Source organism: Thunnus maccoyii, chromosome 6 (assembly GCF_910596095.1).
Source record: "Thunnus maccoyii chromosome 6, fThuMac1.1, whole genome shotgun sequence".
NCBI lineage: Eukaryota > Metazoa > Chordata > Actinopteri > Scombriformes > Scombridae > Thunnus > Thunnus maccoyii.
Window position 1 is genome coordinate 12,870,337 of NC_056538.1, and position 13,321 is coordinate 12,883,657.

The 13,321-nt window shown below is 39.1% G+C and overlaps 1 protein-coding gene across 1 annotated transcript in view; it reads right to left on the minus strand.

The window, feature by feature from the left end:
• si (sucrase-isomaltase (alpha-glucosidase)) overlaps nt 1–13,321 on the minus strand; it is a 73,070-nt gene that overhangs the window by 13,350 nt on the left and 46,399 nt on the right. The window contains exons 31-44 of the mRNA XM_042415198.1: nt 12,988–13,113; nt 11,331–11,459; nt 11,018–11,134; nt 10,798–10,860; nt 10,542–10,658; nt 10,346–10,436; nt 10,108–10,246; nt 9,220–9,353; nt 8,989–9,023; nt 8,232–8,348; nt 2,347–2,495; nt 1,446–1,530; nt 1,238–1,294; nt 262–386 (exon numbers count right to left, since the gene is read on the minus strand). Coding sequence (XP_042271132.1) covers nt 262–386; nt 1,238–1,294; nt 1,446–1,530; nt 2,347–2,495; nt 8,232–8,348; nt 8,989–9,023; nt 9,220–9,353; nt 10,108–10,246; nt 10,346–10,436; nt 10,542–10,658; nt 10,798–10,860; nt 11,018–11,134; nt 11,331–11,459; nt 12,988–13,113 — 1,484 coding nt within the window. The remainder of the gene's footprint in view (nt 1–261; nt 387–1,237; nt 1,295–1,445; nt 1,531–2,346; nt 2,496–8,231; nt 8,349–8,988; nt 9,024–9,219; nt 9,354–10,107; nt 10,247–10,345; nt 10,437–10,541; nt 10,659–10,797; nt 10,861–11,017; nt 11,135–11,330; nt 11,460–12,987; nt 13,114–13,321) is intronic.

The window sequence follows — 13,321 nt, forward strand, 5'->3', positions numbered from 1 at the left end:
TTGTTTCTGAAGACAAATACATTAATATTCCTGCTAGGGGGACCCACCTGATCTCTGCTGCTGGAACACTCATCACCCTCTAACTGTCTCTTTCTCATTCTCGCTGTCTTTCTCAAACACACTAACAAATATAGATGACATTCACTTTGAGGAATGTTGGTTATACAGATCAACTCACCCTCTGCAGAGAAATGTCTTTCAAATACTAAAACATAGCCCATTAGTTACTGTACAGACTCTGTACAAAACTCATACACATACCTGTAAAATGTATTGTTCTCTGGTTTCTGCCAGGGTAAGATATATCCTCCTCTGATATGAAGGTTAATATGGTCCATGGGTGCTGGCATCCTAACCATTTGGCTGCGCACTCCCACATCTTGGGCCTGATGAAAGCAGCGATAATTACATGCTATTAAAGCACTAGAAATACTATTGGTATTTAATTTTATTCAACAATTCCTTTGTGTGAATTTGGTATTTGTGTGCCAAAATCACAAAGCACACAGTAAAATAAGTGACATCTAAAAAGGCTACATCTGAAACATTTCAGTAATTTATTACATGCCAAAGGAATTCTTTGCAAACTTCTCTCTCCCAGTCTTTTCCACTTGTCCTTGGTCCTTCCTTTAATGGCTGTGTGCTGAAGGGACAAGTTAAATGGAGCTAACCACTCCTCTTCACTATCCTATGCCCCCATTGAAACTGCTATTTCTCATGTGTTATTTGGCTTTATGATGCTGTCTTAACAGATGGGGAGTCCCCTAGCTAGAGACAGAGTGATTGGATGTTTGTTTTTGTCATCAAGGTGCCTTATGCAGTTGTTGGGTTGCAACTCCTTAATGATATTGTCAAAGATGTTTCTTGTTAATATTGTCATCTGGGTTTCTGTTGTAGTTGTGGTTTTAGGCGTTTTTATTTGTTTTCGTACATATAATTTTTAAACATAAGAACCTCACAGATGCAGTGCTTTGCATCTTCAACATGCAATAAACAAATGTTCTTGCATGTGCCACAGTATGCGTACACTAATCAGCCAGTTAGATGTAGTTATCTCTTTCAAAAATGAATACTGAACTTATTTACTTTAGTTGTCTTGTGTTGCAGAAGGGGTGTTCTTGAATGTGCATTTTCATCTACAATGTTTATGCAGTGATTAAGTAAGACAGGTGAGGCTTTGAAATCAGTGAAGAGTTTGTTTATTTGATTTCATGGTTGTTAACTGACATGGACTCACCGTGTGGAAGTCATACCAGCGTGCATCAGGAACATAGCCATCCACATGTCTAGCTCCCTGTCAATCACAAAGTCAGTTAACCAAATGAAAGAGTCCAAACAAAACAAAGCAATACAAGCAGAGGAAACAGACTGATATGTATTCCTGAAATAGTTGAAAGGTTAAAAAAAAAGGTGACGTGTGTGTGTGTGTGTGTGTGTGTATATACCTGGTCAAGGGCAGGGGTGATAAGTAGGGCAGGTCCCCAGAGGAATTGTTTATGGACATCCCATGTATTTCTATCATTCACAAACCTGTGGCACACACACACACACACAGCATAGATGCCATTAAGCTTGACCAAAGATGTTACCAATACTCTCTCCTGTGTGTTCAGCCCAGATGACTCTTAAAGTGCTCATTCAGAATTCAATGGTTTGAAGATGCAAGTCAAATAACCCTGCTAGACTCATCCTGCCAGCTCCTTAAATACCATCTGTGACTTTATAAGAGTCTCTTAAAATGAATAAATATGTCTTCTTTTTTTCATGCAGTTATACACATTCACATCTGGTAGCTGCCAAGTGCAGCCACAGTCATCTACAGTTGGGCTCTTGCTGAAGGGCTTCTTAATGGCAGTCACTGTGGCAGGGAGGGGACTTCTAATTTTTCTGAACTGTCAAGTTATTCAGATTAGCAAATGTCAACAACAAGCTTGTCTAAACTCATTGCAAAATGTATGGAAATGTAAATAAAGGATGATTTTTTTCTCTACTTTTAACTAACACCTTACATTACACCTGTAGCTAATAAGGCTGGCTTTGATGGGAACATATTCTAACTAGTTGAAAATTAGTTGGGCATTAAAACAGAGTGCTGCTAAAACGTGTTGTGGCACTTAAATGAAAACTCTGCCTAAATTGGTTTTTAGTCCAGCAACCACCACATGTAATATTCTGCATACTAATGAGAAACAATGTAGTTTAAATCAAGTAATCTTTCCAGCAAATCAGAATAAAAAATACACCCTGGTAATAACTAAATGATTTGATTAAGTGATTACCTGTAATGCTGAGCCATGACATTAGCAGAAAAAATAAACCCTTTGTGTGTTGCGTGTATGTGCTTACTCATGCAAGAGTGGTCTGACAACTGTGCTTCCATATTTATGAGCCTCAAACATCAGTGTGTACAGGTATGGCAGGAGGGTGTAACGGATGTTCAGGACGTCCCGGGAAGCCTCGGAGAAGGTGGTATTCCAGGCAACAGGATCTTGTCTCTGACACAGAAAAAGAATTAAAAATAAGTAATAACAAACAGGTTAACCAAAAAGAATAGTAATGAAAAATCAAAATCTGTGTTAATTAATTAATAATCATTGAGATGAATGTGTTGTGCAGGTTTTTGGCTTCAATTGCAACTTGTACTTAAATTATTGTTCACAATTTATTATTGCAGCCACTCAAAATTCTTGGTTTTTGAAACAATAGGTACTTGATGCCAGACTGAGACCTTTTAATGTTTTCAGCTCTGTCAAGGGTCTTAAATATGCCCTTGATAACTACATACATGATATCATGCCAAAAGACTGAGGCTAAAGCTGCATGTCCCAAGCAAGGAGTCAGCATTCTTGCCAGCTGATGATCCATGTAGAAGACACGTAACACAAAATAATTCTTGTATTAGAAGAGTGTAGTGTGTGACTATATTCACTCCTCCCAATATTAAGAAACAAAATGTCTGTAATTTTGTGCTAACATGACCCTGTTTTTTGTTTGTACACAGTGAATAGTTAATGTGTGCAGCATGACCTTGGAAGCTAAGACCTGTTACCTCTGTAGGTAGTACACTTGTTATCCAGACAATGACTGTATCCTAGGTTAGAGCAGATCAGATCAGAGCAGAACAGATTAATCCTTACACTTTTTTCCTAGGTTTTTGGTTTTTGAAAGGCTACAAAAACATGCAACCATCCTTTAAATGTAAAGTATTCGTCCGACTAAAGCCCTGTGCATAGGCTTGCTCAGAACGGGGGAGAGGTTTAGGGAATGGCCAATCAAAAGTTATTTTCAAGTATTTTTCATATTTATTGTTCTATAGCCCAATATCACAAATAATAGATGTAATCTAAATATCTCTTTTGTATTTATTTACTTTTTTTAGCAGCCACTGAATCATTTAGTTTATCAGGTGCTCCTATAGTTGACATATATGTTTACAACATGTTTTAGGGAATGGAAATCTAATGGACAAAAAAAGTCAAAATACCTGTACAATATCCACTGATTGAGACTGTTTACATACTGTATAGATAGAGACAACTATTCAGTGTTTGACTAAACCTTTCAAAAGCTCTGGTTCATTTCTCTTAGGCACAAGTACACACAGGCTATACATACAGTAAAGATAATCAAGACACTATGCATTATTTTTTACTTTATTATTTGTGTGTGGATATAAATGTACATTTACACACAGCTACATTTTTTGGTCATTGTGTTTACTCTTTGTTTGGATTTCAACATGCTGAAAATGAATAACTTTAAAATGTTACAAGACATAAAGAGAGACTGACAGCAACATTAGCTAGTTAGTGGCATGCCAGAAATACTAAAATGGGCTGCACGCAATTACACTGATAAATGATGCTCAAACTATTCTGCCGCACACTGTACTGACATTTACCTAATTTTAATTGGCAACAAAGTGTAACATCCCCTTAAGAGACAAGGACAGAAAAAGAGGACAGGGTGTACTGTCATTTTGTAGATATGGGCCAATCTAAATGTATTAGCTCATTTGTTGGAGCTGTCGTGAGGACAATAATCAGTCTGGTCAAGTACACACACACACTCACTAACACACACACACACACACACACACACACACACACACACACACACACACACACACACACACACACACACAGAAGACCATGAAGATCCTCAGCTGAAGCGTGTCATCACCATATGCTCTTCCCTATGATACTGTGTGTGTGTGTGTGTGTGTGTGTGTGTGTGTGTGTGTCTGTCTGTCTGTGTTTTCTGCATTTGCATATAACTGTGTGCATGTTTATGCACTGTATATTTGGGGCCCCTGTCAGTGTGTTATGTAGTTATGGGTATCTTAGTGTGAATTTGTGTGTATATCTCTCCTGTCTTTCTATATATAAAAAACCCCAAAAACACAACTAACATAATCATGAAAACAATCACAGAGCAATGAAACGTCAAACATTTCCTTCCCAGCAGCAATTTAGCTGGGTCAGATTTGATAATAATTATTAACTGTAGCCCAGTTACTAAGTACAGGCCTACCAGTACATGATTGAATACAGAACATTTCCATTATCTTATGACCCAAGGAGTTTACCAGATTATCATTTAATTTTTAGAGGAAATTTACAAGATTGTAATTATCTGGAAACCCAAGAGTTCTTATACCTGCCTCCCTTTTCAGTAACCTTCCTTTTGCACCTTCATGCCTTACAATCAGATGTGTTCACCGGGAAGTAATTACCATGCTAAATTGTGTGTGTGTGTGTCTGTGTGTGTGTGTAAGAGGGAGACCGGGAGACTGATCAAAAGAATATGAATGAGTGACTATGGGCTTGGTCTTGGAAACTAGAGGAGAAAACAGATACAGCTGACACAAGCAGTGCTTTATTTGTAAACCAGGAGGTCACAGTTGAATTCTGCCACCCAATACCAAACCCAACAGGTTCCGACAACGTATTAGGTGTCTGGTCAGGTTCGGGCAGTTTTGTTTGTCTAAAGCTTCTGGCTCTGGTCTGGTCTAGTTATATTCAAAAATAATTTTCTCGTGAAATTCCTCTTTCTTTAATGCTCAATCATCTGTGTCCATGTGTGTCATATATTGCAGTTATGCAATGACCAGTGGGAGGTAGGAAGAGAGATAGAGCATAATAGCCAAAGCATTGCATTAGCCTGGCAAGCTGTCAGTCAGTAATGGATGAAATACACACTTGGTAAAGGGGAGCTCCTTAAAATATCCATAATTGTAATGCTATTCTTACATATGATAGCAGGAAAACTGGCACATCCTCTCTGCAGAGGCTCATTAAACATGGAGTTTGCCATTTAGAAGCAGACAAACAACAAAAACCAAAACAATACCAGATAAACATTGTTGTTAAACTTAACAGCATCAAATAAAATGCTAGTGAACAATCAGTTAGAGCTGAAACAATTAGTTGATTAGCTATTCAAACAACAGAAAATTAATTGGCAACATTTTTGATGGTCAATCAATCATTTAAGTCAATTAACAAGCAGAAATACCAATCATTCTCTGGTTTCAGCCTCTCAGAATTGAGATTTTGTACCTTTCTATGTGTTATATCATTGGTAGTGTTAGAAACTTTAAAATTGGATGCATAAAAACTTTCTAGAACTCAACTCAACTGCTTCACCACCTCCACCCAAGGCTTTACCCTCATGGGGTAACCATAGGGCATCCTGGCAGCCTAGGGGCTTAAGACACTAACATTGTCTCTCCCAGTTTGGGTCCTGTATTGTATTAGTGTGATATGAATATGGATTAATTAGGGTTTTTAGTGTTGTAAATGCTTTCGGTGTCACTACATGAGAGGTAAGATCACCAACAGGATGATCTCCCAAAAACTTGGTTAATTCTTTTTAACATGGAGTCACACAAATATCAGATGACTTGACAGTTCTACCAGTGTCTGTTGGCCCCTCAAGGTAGACTTTTCATCTGTGGAAAACCAGAGGAGGGACTGATGAAGAAATGAAAGCAGAGCTGAAGAGTGAGAAGCAGACGGAGAATCCATCTCAAAGATTCACCTAATTCATGATCACATTTATAGTGGCAAAAAGCCTTGTGACACACATTGATTGTAGACAGATATGTATGAATGTGCGCGCACTTGCACGCGCGGCTTCAAGGAAAAATTAGGTTATCTGGCTGTGTCAGACCTTCTCATCTTTTCTCTCCTCTACATGGTCTTTCTCTTCATTTATCTGTCTGGAATCTACTCCCTCGCCCTGTCTCATAAACCTCTGGGTTTCTGTTTTGCATTGCAGAGCTCACATCAGAACAAGAAAATATATATTTAGATGAAGAATAATATGTCCCGTTGAATATTGTGTGAATAACAATATACATGAGTCGAATATGACTATGCTGCTGAACCAACTCTTGGTGGAGGATATATCTTTAATTATTTTGGTATTGTTCTGATATGACTGTGGACACTGCAGTGTATTGCTGGTGCAGTGAAATTATCTGGAGGTCAACACTGAAAGTTGTCTGAGGGCAAAGAGACACTAGGCGTGACAGAGCTCTGGGAATGACTCTGCAAAAAACTCTCTTCTCTTTTTCTCTCCACTGTCTCTGACCTTGTGTACCCTCTGGTCTGGTTTGTGGTGTTAATACTTTGTTATCAAACGCCTTGTTAAGCAGACTGGAGGTTACAGTCGCTAACTGTCTGTTGATTGCGGATTTTATATGGCTGACTGGAAAAATAGTACAGTTTTTACAGTAGACTACATAAATAGCTGACCTTGATTCTCTTTTTTGAAACATTTGAAAGCTCTCTCTCACTCCTGCTTTGTGTATCTTCTCTTCTCTTACCAAGAACCCTCCTCTTAGTCTCCCATCCCTTTTCTGACTTGATTGCAGTTGTTTCAAAATCTGCAAATTGTTTATTCAGCCTTGTCCAGGCTCTCAGATCCTTATCACTAATCTGTGTCACCACCATTTAACTTGCTAAATTGCAGTCTTGTTTAATTCTCTGCCAATTTCATCCCTCAACATGTTTTTCTCTTTCTCTGTCTCATAGCCTATGAACTCCTCCTTCCCTGCCTTTATTTGTATTTGCTTATCAGTATTTTCTCCTCTCAATCCGTCTGTTCCTTTCTCATCTTTGGTTTACACGCCTATACTGTTCTTCTTCCAGTTCTTTTTATATATCCTTCTCTTTTTTTGTCTCCCTGACTTTATCTCCTCTCAAACTATCATTTTGTGCCGCTTTCCCCTGCTGTGTGTGCTTTTTTTCTGTCAATTTTCTCCATGTTTAAACACCCATTTGCAAGCCATTATTAAATGATTGGAATCGCGGGGTGTATGTGTGTGTGGAGTGGAGGTTAGGTGGTGTGCAGCGGTGCCCAGATCACCTTGAGAATTCAATTATATCCCCACTCTGTGCCGTTAAAAAGCATAGGCATGGAAACACACACACACACCCACACACACATACACATACAACAGTGTCCTGTCTAGTATTGCAGACTCCAGTGCAGAGAAATTTTGCCCGGTGGGATCGATCTCCGGACGGGCGTTATTGGATTTCTCAGATGTGTTCCAACGCTCTTAAAGGTCACCGCTAGAATGAATGCCACCGACACTACAACACCAAACAGGTCTATCTTTTTGTGGAGTTGTGTGTGTGTGTGTGTGTGTGTGTGTGTGTGTGTGTGTATGTATGTATATGTCAGACACAGATTAAGAGAGGCAGGTAGAGAAAGCAACTGAGTTTGTATTTTTTGCAAATAAGTAAAAGTGCCTGCAGGTAAACATTTTTTGTGTACTTGTAGAAGTTGAGCTATTTTCTGAGCACAAGAACATGCTAGCTAAAGAGAGAGAACCAGATTTTCGGTCAGATCTTGAGCTAGAGTAAATACCTGTGCTTGGTATCATTTAAGGCCAGTGAAATCATATCTCATATCCTTTAAAAGCATCCAGTTCCTTATGCAGAGTTGTAAAACAGAGAACTTAGGATGTAAATGCATGGACTGTGCTGTCTAATTTGTATTGGGTTGAATGATTATCTGTGATTCTGAAATTACTTCCCAGGAATATATCACTCCTTTCCTGGGATTCCTGGGATTTTTTTTGTTTTGTGAGAATTCACTGGAAATACCAGGATCTCAAAAAACCTGGTGCTGAACCCTAGTAGTGTCTTTCCACCTGTTGTAGTTTCAGCTGTGTCATGCAAGCCGAGTGTTTTTTCTCCTGTTTTGAATTTACTCACCGGGCTACCCTTGCCATTGTGGTTGCGCGAGTATGGATAGAAGGCACCCAGCTGCATCCAGCGAAGACACATCTCATACTCAGCTGTATTAAAGAACCCGCATATGTCTGCCCCAGTCTGAAAGAGAGGAACAGACGGTATGTGTGTGCTTGAGTGCCAGGAGACAGAGACGGACAGAAAGAAGGAACCGCAGGCTGCAGGTGTGACTACAAAGAGCACCCTCATACCACGGGAAGTGGGGTCACACCGCTTTTGTTGCAAGCATCATTTTCCTGAAGTGTCCTTGTGCAAGAAAGACACTGCAGGAGTGTGTGGTGTTGTGTATCTGACCCTGTGGCTGGGGGCATGCAATTGATTTTCTATATAGGGATCAATGAGGTGTCAGATCATTATTATTAGAGACACACTGAAGAGATGAGAGGAGACAGAAGGACAGCATGTGAGGAGAGAGGAAAAGACAGAAATAAAGACAAAGATAGATGGGTAAAAAGACAGAGAAAAGAAAAAAATAACTTTCATTTAAGAGTACTCAATTAATAACACACTCTTATAGGTGTTGATTGACTAGTGCCAGGCCTTTTGCAGGGGGCGGGGCTCGTAATGACAAGCTGCACATTGTGTTTCAAGACGTTCTTTGATCAAAGAGTCTAGCAAACAAAATAACATCACTCAGGCCGCTGTAATCTACTTAGAGAGGACAAGGTCACATCAATAAGATTATGTCTTGTCAAAACCAAGATCAGATGATGATACTTACGTAAGGGATGCCAAACAGACTGAACTCCATCATGCCTGTGGAAAAAAAAGGAAAACGTTGAGTTAAATTAAAGATTCCTTTTTTGTTCTCTTTTTGCACATCATCCGATCACATTTCCCCCTTGTCGTAAGTATGTAAGATCTAGATATTGTCAGATTACTGCTCACAATCACAATGCAGTTTTATTTTTAGTTTTATAGGGGTATATTTGCTGTCTATGTTTATATATACCTATGATGGATTTATATAGCTGGTCCCAGCTAGCAGCGTTGTCTCCCAGCCAATGTCCAGCCCAAATTCCACTGGAGGGGTAAGTGGACCTGGTCACCACTATGCCTCTTTTACCTGTCACATTCAGCAGGGCACTGCACAGAGGGGAGAGATTTGTTTTACACATGGAAATAAAACCCACGTTTGTACTTCTATACTTGTGAGGACCATCATTGACATAATACATTCCCTCGCCCCTTACCCTAACATTGACCATCACAGCTAAATGCCTAACCCCAACCGTTACCCTAAACTGAACCTAAAACTAATTCTGACCTTAATCTTAAAACTAGGTTTTAACCCTCAAATAGTCCTTTGAAGGTCTGTCATAAAGATAGACGTAGAAGGACACATTCACACACCCACACACACCATACACACACACACACACACACACACAAAAAGCGACAACATAATAAAAAAAATTGTAAAATTGTCCTCGAACATTAACAAGGCTAAAGCACCTGGGCTCAAAGCCCAATGGTACCAATCATTCCCAGGCTCTTATATAGCTAACTCTGCAACCGGGTCTCCCTGTGGTGAGGAGAGAATTTCACCACAACGACCAATGAAGTTTCATATTGGTGGTTATCATCATAAACATTTGATGAGACTGTAATCTGTGATAGCTGGAAGATAACAGATATGCATCTCATGTGGCGACATTTTCCTCCTAGATGTGTTCGCAAAGTTATACATTTTCCTTACCTATATTTATTCTCACAGTGTTCAGAGTTCATTGTGATAATATTTCTAGTTCCAAATGTATTCTGCTTCTCTAGGTAATACAAAAGCATTGACACACAAACACACTCATGTAAACACACACACAGACACACAAATACTTACTCATAGGTGGGCTTGGTGTGGGACCAGCCATAGAGGTTGTGGACATCATAGTGTCTGACTTTCTTTCCATCACTGAGTATCTGCTCGCTGTTCATGCACAGGGTCTTATGGTTTAAGCCAAGATGTTTCGAGTCCAAGGCTTTTGGTAGGGCACACAAACAAACATATAGTGATATCAGAGCTTGATAACCTAATTATAACTTAAGGAGAACAGAAAATACTATTATATGTGTCTTACGTGGCATATATGGAGGGTTCTCTAGAAGTGGATCACCAAGACATTTCCCTCCAACTGTGCCATGGACAAAACTGGCAGGCTCGTTCATGTCCTATAGATGAAGAGAGAGAAAGAGTAGGGGATAAAAGTGAAATGAAAATCAAGCCCAATGAGAACAGAATGCAAATAAGGTAATTTTTTCTTTCAGGTCACTCACAATCCAAAGGCCATCAAACTTCAAAATATTGTCATAGAAATCCTTGATTTCTTGATGCCACCACTTTGCTGTTGTAGTTCGGAAGAAGTCAGGGAATGCGGTGTAAGCCCTGTAGAGCTGGACATGGGACAGTCATATGATCAGCACATTAAATTCTGAAAAATTGTCTCTTTAATTTAATGTTTAGGTATACTTTGCAATATGTGGAAAGCCCGAAAGTGTTGTGTCGGTGGAGTGAACATGGGAAATACTGTACCTCTACTTGGGTATCCCAGTCCAGAGATTCATCTACTGTGACATTGGGGAAATCTGGCCAAACCTACAAAAAACAAAACAAAACAAACAAACAAACAAACACACAAAGATGATGTCGTACAGTATGCACAAGCCATTATTTTGTCAGTTTTTGTTGCTTTATCAATATATGTATATAAGCATTTTTACATTTGTTTGTTTGGCCATCCATCCCCTCTTACCTTCCCCCACACAATTTCATCACTGATGTTTTTGGGCCATTTGATGAAGACATCCGCTGCTTTACCTCTCTGGAAGGCAGGGTATGGACGTGTCTCATTGCCTGAGATGGCTGGATCCTAGAATTAATTACACAAAATTTAAGATTTTGATTTGATGAGCCAAGAAGAGATTGGCTAGTAATTCTGTATGATTTAATATCTTGTTTTCACAGATATAAGCTTTAGACATTTAATATCGCTATAGAACAGTTACACCTTCCTTATGATTTTTGTCCCTTGAGTGTATCACTAGTTAATGATGTCATTTTATTACCAGAATGAAGATGAACCTCATGCCCTCTGTCCTCATGCGGTCAACTAGGGCAGGTAGTCCAGTGAACTCCGGGTCCAGGACAAAGTCCAGCTGACGATCCATGTAGTCAATGTCTGCATATTGAACATCCTGCAACAGATACAGGCAGTTACTCATAGACAACAAATTAACCGAGGCTAAACTGACTATATGAGAACCAGAACAACACATAGAATTAAGGTAAAACAGCATTATCTTCCTGTATTAGATTCAGGTATTTGTATGACAAAATAACAGTAGAAATCACAGGCTTTCATTAGACCATGCATTTCATTTTAGTCCAAACATTTGACTTTTAACTGCTATGAAAGTAAGAAAGTAAAAATGATAATGTACAATTTATGAATACAACTTTATTGTCAGTAAGTCAGAAATGTTCCTAACTGTTGAGATTTCAAGTAATAAATAGTTTATTTGCCTCTCTGGCTTTTATCGCTTACAGTGACAACAAAACTTCATCTACTTTGGTTTTTCTGGCATGTCTATGGCAATTCAAGGTTGGTTATTCTTTAAAGCTAGCTCACATGTAGCCTTTGTAAGTAGCTGCATTCCCTGCTTCTTTTCGTTCCAACTAATGATGCAGGATTCTTTTTGGCTGGCGTCAGCTCCTTGCAGGTTAGGGCTTTGTGAAAGCATATTCTGGGGATCACCTGATTATCAATGGACATTCTTTTGTTCTGTTCTGCATGATGAAGAGGTATGGGATTCTGGCCTGTTTCCACATGAGACGTCTTGCCATGGTCAAACACAGTGCTCTCACAGATGGATATTACTTTCTGTTTTGTTACAAACTTCACTGTCAGAGAGAATTATTGGTTCTGGTATAAACTGGCAAAGTCTAGAGGCTGTGAAACCCACAATGGGATGGATTTCAAATGAAATTAGAGGTCACGTATTATTAGGTTAAACTGGGTGTACCCATGTATGTAATCCATGAAGTCAGTACCTCTGTTCGGCTTCATCCCAACATCTTCTTTAATCTAATTTAGTTTTATGTAGTTATTGTCTGCATACAGTGAATGCTATTGTGAAATATGGGTAGATACTATGTTGGGTTTAGCTCAATCTAATCCACTGAGTTGGACGTCCCTATACTCCAGTGGAAAAGAAGAAACTCTCAGATTGTTTTAGTTCTGATGAATTTTTTCCATACGCTGAGACACGGATTTAACACTGAATTAAATCAGTGGCTCGGTAAAAGCAGGCAAATACACTGGATAAGTTGTATGTAGGCAGTATTGGCATTGTGTCCTCTAATATTTATTTATGTTATTTCACATTTCTGGTGTTTAGTATACATATCAAAAATACACTTGTCCTAAACAAATGGATCATGAAAAATAAAAATAAAATCATGATTCAATTGTTCCTAAGCATATATTAATTCTTCTCATTCTACAGTCTGCCAGTGGTGACAGATGATTATTTAAAAACTGACACTCTGTCGAACTCACAAAAATATACAGTAGGAGTTTAGATTTGGTTCACAATCTAAATTTGAACGGGAACATATGAGATGGGATGATTTGTGTTTTCTTGTAATGTTTTTTGGTTACTTTCTTTTGCCAGTCTTATGTTCAACGCAGGGATCTTATAGAGTCTTTGTCCGGGAACTTACATAGGGTATACCTGCTGCCCTCATGTCTCTATACAGATCTGATATCTCCTGGTCATTGGAGTAACCGTAACGGCAGAGCTGGAACCCAAGGGACCAATAGGCTGGTAGAACAGGTCGCCCAATCAACTGTTAAGAAGAAAAACAAACAAAGAAGTCAAAACAGTTCAGCACAGAAAAAGTTGTTTTATAGGAAAACGGGACAGTGTCCATAAAGTGTTGATTGTGTGGGTGTCTGTGTGTGTGTGTGTGTGTGTGTGTGTGTGTGTGTGTGTGTGTGTGTGTTTAGATTGGCTAAATGAGAGAGCGCAATGAAGCGAGGAACTCCCAGCTGCTG